The sequence below is a fragment of the Aythya ferina genome (genome assembly GCF_964211825.1).
Source record: "Aythya ferina genome assembly, chromosome: 26".
Classification (NCBI taxonomy): domain Eukaryota; kingdom Metazoa; phylum Chordata; class Aves; order Anseriformes; family Anatidae; genus Aythya; species Aythya ferina.
The window spans coordinates 5,301,444-5,316,472 of record NC_140324.1 but is presented as its reverse complement, the minus strand read 5'-3'; the positions used below and the strand labels follow the sequence as shown (position 1 = coordinate 5,316,472).

The 15,029-nt window shown below is 64.9% G+C and overlaps 1 protein-coding gene across 4 annotated transcripts; it reads right to left on the bottom strand.

The window, feature by feature from the left end:
• Window positions 1-5,147: 5,147 nt before the first annotated feature.
• ANO8 (anoctamin 8) lies at window positions 5,148-14,792 on the bottom strand. Of its 4 annotated transcripts, none has more exons than XM_084498958.1 (18): window positions 14,586-14,792; window positions 11,676-11,786; window positions 11,359-11,491; window positions 11,122-11,260; window positions 10,677-10,773; window positions 10,215-10,331; window positions 10,001-10,128; window positions 9,559-9,720; window positions 9,206-9,358; window positions 8,984-9,110; window positions 8,836-8,891; window positions 8,675-8,749; window positions 8,318-8,461; window positions 7,356-8,036; window positions 7,070-7,261; window positions 6,816-6,947; window positions 6,569-6,679; window positions 5,148-6,450 (listed from the first exon to the last, which is right to left on the bottom strand). In XM_084498958.1, exons 1-18 carry the CDS (start codon window positions 14,689-14,691, stop codon window positions 5,773-5,775), a joined length of 3,342 nt encoding a protein of 1,113 aa, XP_084355084.1. In that variant the 5' UTR covers window positions 14,692-14,792; the 3' UTR covers window positions 5,148-5,772. The 4 variants fall into 4 exon arrangements, with proteins under 4 accessions (XP_084355084.1, XP_084355082.1, XP_084355085.1 ...); XM_084498956.1 differs by lacking the exon at window positions 14,586-14,792 and adding an exon at window positions 12,115-12,436; XM_084498959.1 differs by lacking the exon at window positions 8,318-8,461.
• Between the last annotated feature and the right edge of the window lie 237 nt (window positions 14,793-15,029).

Genomic DNA, 15,029 nt, shown 5'->3' with positions numbered 1-15,029 from the left:
GGATTAGTTTGTTTTGTCTGAGGATGCTCGGTTAGGGAACATCTGCACGGGTGGCTTTCAGGCTGCTTCCTCTTTCTGTCCTTGGAAGTTTTTCAAGGCCCTAACGGACGAGGCCCTGAACCCGCTGCGCGTTCGGTATCGCCCGCGCTTCGAGCAGGAGCCTGGAGGTGACAGTATAAACCCAGGGAAATGCAAAACGCAGCAGAACCCGTGGCTGGAAGGTTGGCTTTTGTACCAAACTGGCAAGTGAAGGACTGCTACGAAGCTTACGGAGCTGGCAAGCACGTGCAGAAGTTTTTGACGAGCCCTGAAACCACTTTGAGCTGTGAAGACTGGTGACCAGCAGCGGGATGGAAATCCAGGCTGGGAGGGCAGGAAGGAGCTGCTCAGCTCCTGCCTGAGGCTGCTGAGCTGCACCTGGGCTGCAAAGTGTTCAAAGTCTTTACCAGAGGAGTATTTAAGGTGGACAGGATGCCTTTCACAGTAAGGGAACAGGCTTTTAGAGTCATTTAGATAAGTTAGATCTGATTTAAAGAAAAAAAATAATACTTTGTGTCTGTCCTAGGCTAAGAAAAGAGGCAGCAGCAGTCTTAAAGCCTGGGATTTCTGTCCCAAGTGGCCGTGTTCAGAGCTGGCTTCTGAGCCTGGGGATGAATCCCAAGGATGCATGCAACCTGGGCACTCCTTTCTGCCATCATAATCCTGGTGAGAACGGGGTAAGCCAAGCTGGTGGCTGGTGAGCTCCACGTGCAGGCAGTTGTTTGGGGTTTTGCTGAAGGCCCCGTGTGGGGAAGGTCGTGCGGTGTGCTCCCGAGTAGGATCAGGTGGCAGATGGGTTTCCTTCCCTCCAGCGTGTGCCTTACGCAGCAGTTAGTCGTGGGTGCTCGGACTGCTTCCTCTGAGACAACTTCTGAACGTGATGAACATTAACCTCAGCGTTCTCACTCTGCACTAGATAGAACAGGTCGAACTTCAGAGCTTTATTTTCTGGCGAGCTCTTTGTCTCTGGCCTTAATGGCAAAGGCTAAGCAGGAATCTTGGATTTTATCCTTTTTTATTTTGTTCTTAAATTCTGTGGCTGTCGGCTCTGTTACCACTTACTGTTTCCTGGCTTGTTTATTTACCACTAGCTTCATTTTTTTTCTTGTAAAGGTTTTTCAAAAAGCCCCGCATATCTACAATAGGAAAATAGTTTTCCTGCATTAATGACGTCAGCCTGGCAGCAGGGGAATTGAGCGATGTGCCGACCGCGACCAGAGGGCTTCCACTTGACGTCTCTCCGTGTCAGGTTTTATCTTACAATTTTTTTTGCTGTCTAACAAGGAGTGGGAAATCCTTTTCTTCACAGAAGAGAGGGCTGAATCTACCTGGGAGAGCAGCTCAGGGTATTTTTGGGAGCGAGATGCGGAGGCTGTGCTGGTCGCGGTGCCCAGGAGGGGTGTTGCATCACGGGCTTGGTGAGGCACAGGCTGACCTTCATGCTGTGCTGACTGCGCTTTCGGGTTTCTCTTCTGTTGCCTCACAAATGTCTGTGGCCTGACGGCGAGCGTGCGGCCCAGGGGTCTCATCTGACAGCTGATCCGGGAGGTTTTGGTGCCAGAAATCACCCGAAAGGCTGAGCCAGCAGGCTGGCCAGGTGGGCTGGCTGCGTGGGCTGGCAGCTGGGGCTAGTGGTCGCATCCAGCCCGCCGTGCCCGTCCTGAGCCGTGTGCTGAGCTGTCTTTTGTGTGAAATGCTTGTCATCTCCAGAGTTTAATGTCAGGGAGGACTTCTGGAACCTTTCCTTTTTCAATTACTGGAAAAAAAAAATAACTTCTGTGTATTGGAAAGGCTGCAGGGAGGAAGGTTTTGTGACTGAAGCAAGGGAATGAAACGCCAGCTTTGAAGTTTTCTAACGCTGGGACTGTTTTTAAAGGCGAAACTTTGCCAGTATGTCCCCAGATGTGAGAAGCCGAGTCTCCCCCTGGGTGTGATTTTAGAGTTAGCTTTTTCTAGGAACACATTTAAGAAGTCTGATTTGAAGCCTTAATGCCTTCTGAGGAGCTGGCTGGGTTAACGTTTTGTGGTGGAGGGCCAGGTTTTACCCATACAAACCCAAAAGTGGGCATTGGGCTGGCAGGATGGAAGGGCAGCACTGCGAAACCTCGACCCTGTTCCCAACTGGGATTTTCCTCGCGCAGGAGCTGGCTGGCCAGGAGTTTTGGGTGATGTAAGGTGGGCCAGTTTTTGCTACCCCGCATGCTGCAGGATGCAGGCAGGGCTTCCCCCAGCTCGTGGGCTGCGTTCTTGCCCCTTCTGCCAGCCCTCGGAGGCGAGGGGCAGCCCAGTCCTCAGCTCACCACCCCTCTAGGAAAGCGAAGCTGCCTTAAAGCTGCCTCGTGCCCCACGAGGACAGGGATTTATCCTCTCCTAGCTACAACTCTGCTTTCAATTTCCTCCTGTTCCTGACCAAAGCGAGCTTCGTTCGGCTAGCGAGCCGGCAGCGACGCCTCTCGTTGCTCCCAGCTCCACACCCATCACCGGGACAACTTGTCCCAGCCAGCTCCAACCCAAACTGCCTCTGCTACACCCACACGCGGTGCTTTTCCTGCAGACACCTGAACAGGTCAAAGAGCTTATCAAAAAGCTCTTCCCCGCTTTGATAAGCAGCACGGAGGCCGAGCGTGGGTAGGGCTGGGGCAGCTGGCGTGGCTGCGGGCAGGACGGGCCGTTCAGTTCATTCCTTAGCCGCGGTTTTGGGGTGCAGGGACGCGAGATGCCCCACGAGATACCGCAAGAAACAGCGTGAGGTCGGGCTGGCTGTGCCGAGCTGAGTCACGGCCCCTGCACCGCGCTCGTGCTGCCTTCCAGATGCATTCGTTTCTCATTAATCAGCGCGCAGCGTGCCATTAGCGGGCCGTGCTGGGTATTTTTAGTGAAACCACCCGGCCCTGGCCCGTCCCGCACCCCGACCGAGCGGCTCAGAGCAGCTCTCAGCTTTCTGTCCCCCCCGTGCCTGCTGTGGCTCCTCGCTCCGTTCAGCACGCGCCATCCCAGGCTGGTTTTCGCAGCGCGGCGTCGAGCTTGTGAGTGTGTGTTAACTTCCCACCTGTCTCCGCGAGTTCGTTTTCCCTCTTTTTGCAAAAAAAAAATCCTGTCTTGTGGGGCCGGGAGAACGCGGGTTTTGTTGTTTTTTTGTTGTTTTTTTCTTTTTTTCTGACAGCTGCGTGTTGGCAGAAGGGCTGCCGTCGTGGAGTGCCTGTAAATACACTGCTAGTCAAATGTCACGGCCGTTGGAATTTTGCATTTATTTTTAAACTCTTCCATGTTTGATACTGTGTACAATAAATTTGCAGAATTTAGAGGGCTACCACTCGTCATTCTTCCTCTCCCCTTTCCTGCTGCTGACAGAGCTGCGACGTGGCTGCGGGCGCTGCTGCCTGAGCATGCCCTAAACCCACCCGTGCTTGCAGGGCTCGTCCTCGTGTCTCTGTTTCAAAGCCTGGGGGGACTGTGGGGTGACGGTGGCCCCAAAGTGTCCCCTTCTGCCCTCCCCAGGGCCAGGAGTGCTGAGGCTTGCTCCCTGAGCACGCTACGAAAGCCACTTGGGGCAATAACTGAGCGCACACCTCAGGCTTGTTGAAATATATTTTTTATTGCATTTCTGCAGGTTTTACAAAAATATGACAAAATAAATTAAAAAGAAATAAATAACCCCCCCCCCTTCATTTCTTTTAGTTTCCGAAGAAAGAGAGCGCACAGCAAGGGAGAAAAGAAGGGAAAAAAAAAAAAAAAAGGAAACAATTCCCTCCTTTGTACAGTAACTGCCCAGAAGAGTGAGATACCAGACAGGCGGCTGCTCTTAGAAATATTTTGGGGAGAGAAATGTTTAAAAATGCCCAGGACCGTGGGGTCCAGCAGCAGCAGGACCCTGCCCTGTCCCCCGGTAAGTGACATGGGGACGGCTCGTGCCGGGGCCGTTACCCCAGGAGGGAAACGGGACAGACAGAATTCCTTTAGGACCAGCGCCTTTTAACCAAGAACCGAGCTGGGAGCTGGTGAGCCAGACCCGGGGAGAAGCCGAGAACCAAAACGGGGAGCGGGGAACGGGAGGGGGCTCCGCACGGCCCCGGCACGGAGGGGATGGCAGCAAGGTGTGTGGGCACAGCAGCTGAGCAGGACTTGGGGCTCTGCAGCAGGGAGCTGAGCCCGGGAGGGCGTTGGGGTTACAGCTCCCCTCGCTCAAGGCACTGCTGCTCCCGCTCCCCTTCGAGCAGCAGCTCCGGGGCACGGCCGTGCTGCTCCTCCCGTCCTTTTTGGGCCCCGTTTGCCCCAGTTTCTCAGCACCGTGGAGCCCGCTGCTCCCTTTTCCCTCATCTCGCCCCAGAAATCCTCTGCTCTTTATGCCTGGCAGGCACTGAGCGTGGTGCCCAGCCCCGTGGGAGGCCGAGGGGGCTGCTCTTGCCCCACCGTGCCCCCCTCGGGACCCCAAAGCTGGGTGCAAGGAGCCCCCCCATCAGCCCCAAACCATCGCCCCTGCAGCGCAGGTGAGTGGAGCAGCAGAGCCTTTGTGCCCCCCTGGCCTTATTGCTGAATAAAATGGCTTGGTTCAAAGACAAAAGGGGAACAAAAAAAAAAAACAAACAACAAAAACATGCATTTTGGGGAGAAACGGGGTGGGAAAAACAACCTGACGTGTTCTACAGCCCAGGCCTTGGGCCAGGCACAGTGATGGGGCGGCCGCAGCCCTCCCTTCCCCCTGCTTGCTTTGGAAACGGGTGGGGGCTCGGCGGGGGCAGCGAGCGGAGCTGGGGGGGCGAGGGGACGGCGAGCAGCGGCCTTACCCCGGCCCCCACCACCCCGTAAAGCGAAGCAGAGCCGCGGGAAGCCCCCTCCCAAAGCGCTAAAGCCTGGACCCGGCGGCGGCAAAATCTCGGCCCCGGCAGAAGCGAAGCTGCTCCCACCCCCCCCACACACACCCCTCATCGCGTGCCCCCCACCCCACGCCGGGACGTCCACGTGTGCGAGCGCCTTATTGCGAGTTAATTCCACGAGAGAAGAAAGCGGAGAGGGAAGGGGAACGTCGCTGGGGCACGGCCGGGCTGCTCCGAGCTCTCGCCTCCGCCGCCTCCAGCCGTCGCACGAAGAACGGGAGCGAGCCGCTTGCCTTGTTTTGTTTTTGTTTTTTTTTTTTTGTTTTGTTTTGTTTTAGTGCAAGAAATGCTGCCCATGCATGGGAATCCGGGTGGCCGGCGCTCGCCGCTCACCCCCCCTCCCTCCCGGCCGGTGTTGGGGCCGGGGGAACGTCCCCGTGCCGGCGGGACCGGACCCGTGCCGAGGCTGCGGGACGGCGCCGGTCGGTGCAGGAGGACGCGGCGGTGGCGGTAGGCACGGGTGAATCGGGCTCCTCGCGCCGCCTCCTTCCTCTGCCATCGGAGACGTGGGGCCGAGCCCCGTTGCCTTCGCCCACGGGGGCTCTGCGGGATGCTCCCGGTGGGTTTGGGGACGCCGAATTTCCCCTCGTCCCTTTGGGTGCTGGAGCCGTGGAGCAGGACCGGGATTTCACCTGCCCGTCCCGAATTTGCCGGAGGCACGGGAGGGGACGCTCCACGCATGGACACGGCCGGGCCCTGCTGCTGCTCACACCGACGGTGCCTCGCTCGGGTGTCCGGACCCCCCCGGGGGCTGCGGGTCCCAGCTGTGGGGGGCTGGAGGGGCGCGAGGGGATGCGACGGAGGGGGACGGTGCAGGGCGCGGGGCCAGCACGCCCGTGCTCGCTCCCGAAACGTCGCCTTAGAGTTTATAGCCCCCGCTCTCCTCCTCCACCCGCGGCTCCGGCTCCTCGCGGCCCCCATCCTCCGGCACCCCGTTGAGGTGGGACTTGCTGGGGCCCGGCCGCTCGCCCCCATCCGTGGAAGGGCCGGGTCGGGGCTGGGGGGAGGCGGTGGCCGCGGCCCCGTTGCCGCTGGCCCCTTCGGACTTGCCGAAGTTGAAGAGCTTGCCGGGGTTGAATGGCTTGGTGGGTGACTGGACCTTCTCGGTCCCCGCGTCCCTCTTAGTCTCGGGGGATTTCAGGAACTTGAAGCTGAGGAAGCCGGGGAGTTTGTTATCGCTGCCGGTGGGGGACTGGGGGGACCTGGCGGCGGCCGTGCTGCCGGCCCCGGCCCCCCCGGAGAGGAATTTGCCCTGCAGAGGGATGATTTGCTTCAGCTTCATGACGTTGTTGGTGGCCAGCAGCGAGCTGGGGCGCTTGGGCTTGTCGGAGCCGTGCGAGGCGCCCCCGGAGCCTTTCCCCTTGCCCTGGCTCTTCTCGTGGGCCGGGTCCTGCCCGGCGGCCTCGGGCTTGGCCTCGTCGCGGCTGGACTCGCGCTCCTTGCGGGCCTGGTACTCGGCGTGCCGCTGCCGCTCCTCCTCCTCCCGCTTGCGCCGCTGCTGCTGCTGGAAGTGGTGCTGCGCCTGGCGCTCGTGCTTCTGCCGACGGGGAGTGCGTCGGGCACGGGGGCGCCTCGGGGGACGTCCCTGCTCCGTGCACGGCCCCGAGGGGCGCGTTGCCTCCCCGCACCCCCTTTACCCCGTCGGCATCGCCTACCTTGAAGGCCTCGCGGCGCTGGTACTCCAGCTTCGCCATCTCCTCGGCCACCCAGGCGGGGATGTCGGGGATGGCCACTTGGATCACGTACTTCAGCAGCAGGGCGAAGTGCTGCGGGGGCACGGGGGGGGGACACGCTGAGCATCCCCTTCCCCCAAATGCACCCCATGGGGAGAGAGGGTAGGGAAACAGGGACCGGAGAGGGCAGCACAGCGGGAGACCCTACAAAACGAAGGGAGCGCCGTACCTCCAGCACCACCACGGAGATGATGGCTCCCTCGGGGCTGAGCCAGGGGAAGAGGCGCTGGAGCTGCCCGCACTGGGCGATCAGGTAGCAGTTGACCACGATGGCCAGGACGCCCATGGCCTCCATCACCTTCTGCACGAGGGACGGCACCGGAGGATGAGCTGGAAGCCTGCGGCCAGCCCGCTCCTATCCCCCCGAGGCCCCTATCCACCCCGAGACCCCCATCCCGGCCCCCCCGGTGGCCCCCATCCCACCTGCCACTGCCCGATGCTCTCGACCCGCTGGCCGAAGGGGCGCTGGAGCCCCGTGCACAGCTTGAAGGCGTCGCTGCGGATCTCGATGACGTTGTTCACCAGGGCGCACATGGCGGCCAGGGGGAAGGCGGAGGAGAAGAGCACCACGTAGCCAAACTGGATGAACATCTCCTGGTAGTCCTGGAAGGTGTCCTGGGGAGGAAGAAGAGGAAGAGGAGGAGGAGGAGGAGGAAGGCATTGCAGCGGGGCTTGGGGAGGATGCCCCCCATGCCCTGCCGGAGCTCACCTCGTACTTCTTCATGCAGCTCTCCACCTCCGCCTGCGTCAGCTGCGTGGAGTAATCCTCCTCGGGCGGGTCGATCCAGGAGGCTCGGTTCCGCTTGCGCCCTTCCTCCTCGCCCTCCTCCTCCTCCCTGCTCTCGGCCGCCCTCCTCCTCCGACCTCCCCGCAGGACGGCGACCGGCTCGGCTGCCTTGACCGGGCTTCCCGGGGGGCCTTCGGCCTCATCCTCATCCTCGCCCAGCTCGAAGACGGAGGCGGGGTCCATGCCCTTCTCCACCATGGTGGGGCTGCCCTCCTCCAGGAAACTCTCGTCCTCGGGGCCGCCGGGCTCCGTGCCGCGCCGCTCGGCCTTCTCGATGAAGCTCACCTTCTTCAGCTTCAGCCCGCAGTCCAGGGCGCTCTCGTCCTCCGAATCCGACTCGCGCCGCTCTTCCTCCTCCTCCTCCTCCTCCGGCACCCCGCAGCCCCCGTTCAGACACTTCTTCTCGCCCCGCGACCCCTCGGGGGCTGCCCCGGGGGCTGGGGGGACTCGGGGACGGGCGAGCAGGCGGAGGACGGCGTGGGCGACCTCGCGGAGGCTGCGGAGGCTGAGGTCCCCCCGGCGCAGCCGGCGGTAGAGGTGGGGCTGCGACACCTCCTTGACGTTCTGCAGGAACTGGCGGGTGATGAGCAGCGTGGCCAGCATCTGCGTGGGGACACCGGGCAACCCGCTGTCACCCCGGGGTGCCAGCGCCCGGGTGTCCCCCTCCCGCGCCCCCATCGCCACGGGGTCCCCGCTCCTCCCCGTGGCCACGCCGCTGGAGAGGGGGGGGGGCCACCTAAAGCGGTGCCCCCCTCACCCCAGTAACACCGAGCTCGCCGGCCTCGTGCGGGCCACCGTGGTGGGGACGGGACCCCCGGGGGCTGGGGTGCGTGGGGGGGGGGTCGGGGGTGGCATGCACGGCCCCCCGCCCTCCCCGCTCCTACTTTGGATACTCCCAGTCTCCAGCAAAAGCCCAGGAGGCCCTTAAGGAAGATGAGGGAGAGGTGGAGGTGGAGGAAGATGAAGGGGAGGAGAGCCTCTTTGAGCTGACGCATGAGGCTTTGGGAGAGAGAGAAGATGAGCAGGAGCTGTGGAAGGGACAGAAGGACGGACAGACAGACAGACAGAGAGAGACCCGTGAGCGGTGACGCAGCATGCGGGGACAGCAGGAGGGGGGGGGACGGGTGCGGGTGCCGCTGGCTCGAGGACGTCCGTCTGTCCATCCGAGGGCATCGGGGAGGTTTTTTTTTTTGGGGGGGGGGGGGGGGGGTCCTCGCCGGCCCCGTGCGCTGCCTCCTTACCTCCTTGAGCCGCTCCATGTCTTTGAGGTAGAAACCGATGTAGAAAAGACTTAGGTATGAATTTACAAACTGAAACTGGGGGGGAGAGAGGGCAGGGTGAGCGCGGGGCAGCCGCCGGGACCCTCATCTGTGCCCCCCCCTCTGCCCATCCACCCCCTTACCAGGACGATTTTGATGATGAGGTGTTTCTCGTAGGCACTCTGCAGGCGGTAGTTCTCTGCGGAGCCGAGGGGGTGAGTTTTTGGGGGGTCCCCGCGTCCAACCCCGCCGCCGTGCCCCCCCCCAAATTGCCCCCCGGCCCCCACGCACCCATGTCGTTCAGCCAGTAGGCGATCTTCTTGTAAACCTCGTCGCAGGTCGTGACGATGACGGCCAGGACGATTTTGGGCAGGAAGCGGATGATGCGGGGCAGCTCCTTGATGCTCAGCACGAACTCCTACGGGGATGGGGTCAGCAAAGAGGGGAAAAGGGGAGGGGGGGGGGGGGTTGTGTGGAAGCCCCCCAGGTGCCGGGACGCAGTCTGGGACCCACCTGGAGCTGGAAGCAGCCCAGCATGACGAGGAAGACGAAGGAGAGGCAGGCGAGGCAGACGGGCAGGCTGACCAGGCACTGGAAGAGGAGGCGCTTCCACGGTGGGTAGTAGAACTCCTCCGCGCTGGTCACGGGGCTGATCCTCTTAATGCCCTAATTTTTTGGGGGGGACAGCTGTGTGTGACCCCAGTGCTGCCCTCGGGGGGACCCAGCTCAGACCCCCAGGAACAACCACAGACGTCACAGCAGTGCCAATTCTCCGCACCAACCCCGGTGCCTCGAGCCCCCTCCGCGCACACAGGACCTGGAGGGACGGCGCTCAGCTCCATGGGGACCCCCCAAAAAGTGCTCACCCTGAACTGGGGCCGGGGCTCTTCGATGGACTCGGCGGGGGTGTCCAGCGTCCCCCACTTGTAGGCAAACTCGGCCCCGCGGCGCTTCCACTCCTCCAGGAAGAGCGTGGCCCAGATGACGTTGAAGATGGCAAAGACCACGCAGCAAATGTCCTGGCTGGTCTGCGGGGCGGAGGGCACCCACCGCACCGGGGTCGGTCCCCTCCTGTCCCCACCGCCCCCCCAGCTCAGCCCCCACCCCATCCGGTGGTCCTGGGGAGCCTCCTAGACCCCGATCCCACTGCCTTGAGGGCTCGGGATGCGGTTAAGCAGCTGATGGGATTAGGAGCCTCCCAGCTCCGCAGCAATTAGGGCATTAAAGCATCAAAGGGAAAGGCTGGAGCGGGGAGGGAAACGTCCCCAAAAAAGCTGGGATTTGCCCCATTTCCCAGCCTCCTCGCACCTGGTCGCTCTCGGTGAAGGTGTAGAGGATGGAGCCGAAGACGGCGGGGTACACCATGGCCGAGGTGTAGAAGCCGAGCCAGGCGAAGTACATGGCGATCTTCACCCCGAAGTAGTCGCAGATCTCATCTACGGGGACCGGGGGTGGGGGTGGGGGCGGTGAGCGGGGCCGGGACCCCCGTAACCCACCCCAGGACCCTCTGCCGGCGCCTCACCGAGCGGCTGAGCCTCGCAGATTGCCTGCACCCAGGACTTCATGAGCCGCTTGAGGATCCTCTGCTCGTGCAGCGGGAAGACCTGCTGGATGACGCCGCGGGCCGCCAGCTCCGGGACTGCGCCGCGGGGACAGGGGGTGAGGCGTGGGGACGCTGCTGTCCCCCCCCCCTTCACCCCGGGTCCCCAAAATGTGTCCCCAGCCAGGCCTGGCACGGCGAGGTTTGGGGTAGGGATAACGGGAAGGGTGGGCTTGGGGTGATGGAGGAAGATCGGGGCTCGGTGCCCAACCCTGGCCGCGGCACGGCGTGCGCACCGCGTGCCCGCTGTCACCCCGTTTGTCACCCTGTTTGTTTGTCACCCCGGGGACCCTCTGGGGGTGAGATGTGGCACAGCTGGGATGTGGGGAGGTGGCTGGGGGGGGGGGGGGTTGGCCGTGCCGTGCCGTGCTGTGCCGTACTCACTGATGGGCTGCCCCTCGAGGAAGTGGATGTTGTGCAGCGCCTCGCCCTGCTTGGCGCGCAGGTTCTCCAGCCAGTACCTGATGATGTTTTGCCGTTCCTGCGGCACCGCAGCGGGGTGAGCCCGGGGGTGAGTCCCCCTGCCCGGCCCCCAGCGCCCCTCCTGTGACACCCGTGTCCCCCTGTGCATCCCCTCCCCACCCCCTGCCCTCTCCTGTCCCCTCTGGACCTCTCCTGTCCCCAACTTGGGGGTGTTTAACCTGGTCCCCAGCTGGGCCAGGGGGTCTCCAATCCCCTTTTTCACATGGGGATGGGGAGATGACTCGTGTGCCTGCCCCACATCCACGTGTCCCTGCCCCAAATCCCTGTGTCCCTGCCCCAATTCCCTGTGTCCTTGCCCCAAGTCCCCGTGTCCCTGCCCCCCAGCCCTCGCCCCTGAGTGCCCCACCTGAGAGGTGAAGAAGTAAAGCTCGTTCTCGATGTTCTCGTAGATGTAATCCTCCTCGCAGGAGAAGCTCCGCATGCCCCCGCCGAACTCGGCTTTCACCGGCTTCCGCAGCCCGATCTCGTCGGCCCCACGCAGGAGGCTGCAGGGAGCGGGGACACGGCCGGGGACGTGGCTGAGGGCGCTGGGGGGGGGGCAGGGAGGTTGCACCCAGGGCCGGGGAGGTGGCCGGGAGCCTACCTCTCGTAGGTGGCGGTGACGAAGAAGGCGTAGACGCGGGTGTGCTTGTGGTGCCGGACCTGCACGATGAGCTCGGGGATGCCCAGGCGGATGTGGTTGAGCAGCCAGAGCAGCGTGTGGTCGTCCGTGGTGTCTGGGGGCGCACGGCGCCGCTCACACCGGCCCACGCTTGTCCCCGTGTCCCCCATCCCCGTCCCTCCCCATGTCCCCACCGCGGGTACGGGGCTGTGAGGAGCTCCGGGTGCCATCGGACCCCTCCTCACCTCCCCCCCTCCCCAAAGCCGAAGCAGCAGCGGGCACCCCACGCATCTCCCTACCCGGGAAGGTCATCAGCACGTCGCAGTTCTCCGTGGGCACCGTCTTCATCCAGGCTTTGTGGGACATGATGTAGCGCCCGGCTTGGAGCAGCCGCTTCCCAAAAAGCTTGTCTGCCAGGGGGGGGGACAAGGGGGTGAACGGCCGCGGGCACCCCCAGGCCTCCCCCCCACCTCGACCCGGATCCGGACCCCGAATCAACAATGATTCAGCTGCTGGCACAAACAAGGGGACAGGGACCCCGGTGTGTCCCCAGCGGTGGCCGTGCCAGCGGGTCGCAGCGAGGTGACGCCGGCCCCGGCTCAGGTTTCTCCTCCGGCAGCTCCCAATGCCCGAAAAAGCCCCGACAGCTGCCGGGGAGGAGGCGGCGGTGGCGCAACCTGGCAGGGCTGGGATCCCCGGTGCCCCCCTGGGTGTCCCCCCCCCCCACCCCGTGCTCACCTCTGCCCGCGGCCCCTCGGTGAGGCCGGGCTCCGGCAGGGCCGCGGCGCCGGGAGATGGAAAATGGCAGGAAAAATGGGGAGAGCGAAAAAGCAGCCGGTCTCCATGGAAACCCGGGGAGGCCCCGTGCCGCTGCGAAGAGCGGGGATGGGGACGGTCCCCAGGGTCCCCTTGTCACCCCCCGGCTGGGGCTTTTGTAGGGACACAGCCCCCGTCCTGCTCTGGGGTGGCCGTGCCATGGAGGCTCGCTGTCCCCATGCCCGGTGCTCCCATCGCCTCTCTCACACTGGACCGGGACCCGGCGCATCCCAAACCGGCAGGGAGGGCAGGACGAGGTCCCCACGGTGCCATCAGGTCCCCCCCCTGCACGCCAGCAGCACCCGGCCGCCTCCGTGCCTCAGTTTCCCCCTGCTGAGCCAGGGCGCAGGGGATGTCACAACAGCCAGCCCCAGGGCTGGGAAGGTCCCGGGGCACAGGAAATCCTGCTGGCACCGGGCACGCCGGCCCCAAAAAACAGGAAATGCCGGACCTGCTCCGGACCTGCTCCGGACTTGCTCCATCCCAACGGATGCGCCCCAGCTCCGGGCTCCCCGTCCCAAAGCAAAGCAGGGCCCCAGCGCTGGCTGAGACCCGACAAACTCATCTCCCCCGCTGCCTGCGGCTCCGGGTGGGCAGGGGCCGAGCTGAAAAGCCGCCCTGTGCCCGCACCGTGGGCGAAAGAGCAGGACGGCTCCGGGCTGCTCGGCACGGCTCGGCACGGCTCGGCACGGCTCGCCCGACACCCCCAGAGCACCCCGGGGGCACCCCTCGCCCACCCCGCACGCAGAAAACGCCCTCACGGCGGCGAGGCAGGGCCTGGCCGAGCACAAACCCGGCATTGTGGGTGCTGGCACAGCTGTAGGGCCGCGAGGGTGCCGGGAGGGAGACGCTTCGGCTGTGGGGACGGGGGTGTCCCCGCGGGGTCCCCAAGCTCTGCTCCGTGCAGGCACCCTGCCCGTCACACTGGGACCCCCCCCAGCCTGAGTGGGACCCCCGCTCTGCTCCGGCACGGGTGGTGACGAGCACCCATCCTGCTCGGCTGGGGGTGCTGAGGCTCCCAGAGGGCCACCAGCCGGCTGAATTATTTACGCCCCGCACGGGGAGCTGAAATCCTAGCTGGGAGAGGGGCCGGCCGGGGAGGGGGCACCGCACGGACACCCCAACACACGCGTGTGTGTGTGTGAGCCCCCACGTGTGCAAGGCCACAACAGCGCCCCGCTTCGCACCACGAGGCCCCCAGAAAAGTGTGAGCCCCCCCCCCGCATCCCGAGGAGCTGCGGGATGGGGGGCGCGGGGACCCCAAAGCTGGGCTCGGCCGCTCGGGGCGCAGCGGGGCTCCTCCTGCCCAAGGTCACTGGAAGAGACGTGGAGGAGCCGCAGGGGGGTCCTGAGCGCAGGTCCTGTCCCCCTGACCATGGGGAGGAGGGGGGGGGGACACCGCATTGACCCCCCCACCTCTGGCCACGGGGCTGTCCCTGCCTCCTGCCCCACGTCCCCTCCCGGTGCCACCAGTGCCACCGCCGGCAGAGCCACCGAGCCTGCGGGGCCACCGCTGTCCCTCGCTCCCCGCTTGTCCCCGCGGCCACCCGCTCACCTTGGGGTAAGGTCACCGGAGCCGCAGGACTCTGGGGACCCCAAAATCCTTCCCTACACCCACCCCCCCGTGGAACCCGCAGCCGCTCGGGGCAGAGGCGAGCGTCATTTGGAGGCCGGACCTGCCTGCTGCGAGGGGGGGGGGGCACAAAGTGGGTCACGCTCCCCCCCCGTGCCGCCCCGTGTCCCAGCCTGGCCACGTCCTCGGTGCTGTCACCTGCTTGGGGGGAGCAAAGGGGGGGCACGCGTTCTCCTGCAGCCCCCTCCCCATGTTGGGGACCCGGTGGCAGAGCCCTCGTCCTGCACCCGCTGCCCTTGGGGCGCACGGACCCCATCTGGGGGGGGGCACGGAACTGGCAAGGGGGGACAAAAGGACCTCCATGGTGGGGGGGGGGGGACACGCATGGCATGGGGGTGACCCAGCTGCCCTGGGGGGGGCATTGATCAATTGATAAATCCTCGGGCGCGCAGCCCCCTGAATGCGCCCTGTCCTGGTGGGGGGGGGCGCACGGAGCGGTCCGGGTTTGGGGGGGGGGGGGGGGGGCGCGCATCCATCCCAAACCCCAAACAGCCAGGAGAAGGCGAGGAGGGTGGGGGGGGGGTGCGGGCAGCACGGAGCCGTTCTGGGACCACCGCGACCCCCCCCGGGCTGGCACAAAAAGAGGTGGGGGGGGGATAAAACCACCTCCCCCCCCCCTCCTCGAGCGGCCCCGCCGCATTGAGCCGCAGGGAGCGGCCCCTTTCCACCCCCCAAAACCCAGGGGGGGGGCCGACTCCTCCCGGTTCCGTGCGCCCCCCCCCCCCCTTTTTTTTACGCATCCATCCCCGGTGCCACCTACCCAAAACGCCAGCGGGGGCCGGCGGCTCCGTTCGTTCGTCGGCTGCCGGGGGGGGCCTCCGGGGGGGCCGTTCGCCCTCTTGAGCTGCCGCCGGCGGCTCGGGCATGGTGGGGGGCACCGGGGGGCGCGGCGGGGGCACGGCGGGGATCGGTGCATGGGGACCGCAGCGGCTTCGGTGCCTCCCGAAGCCTCCCGAAGCCGCCGCCGCCGCCGCCGCCGCGCCCGGCCGGGAGGAGGAGGAGGAGGAGGAGGGACAAAGGCGGCGGAGCGCAGCGCCCCCCCCCCCCCCCAACCCCCCCAGCGCCGAGCAGGGGGACCCAGGAGTCCCTTCACCCCCCCCCCCCCTTTTTCCATCAACCCCCCTTCCCTCTCCATCACCCCCCCGGGGTGGAGAGGAGGGTGCGGAGCATCCCTGCCCCCCCCCAACCCATCCCCAGCACCCCC

Bases quoted from the DNA above. Each gene is read 5' to 3' on its own strand.
- ANO8 (XM_084498956.1), bottom strand. From the start codon at position 12,421: ATGCGCCGGGTCCCGGTCCAGTGTGAGAGAGGCGATGGGAGCACCGGG. The intron at 11,261-11,358 runs GTAGGCTCCCGG...CGCTCCCTGCAG, and splicing joins GTCACCGCCACCTACGAGAG to CCTCCTGCGTGGGGCCGACG. The intron at 8,892-8,983 runs GTGCGTGGGGGC...TCGGCTCCGCAG, and splicing joins CTACTGGCTGAACGACATGG to AGAACTACCGCCTGCAGAGT.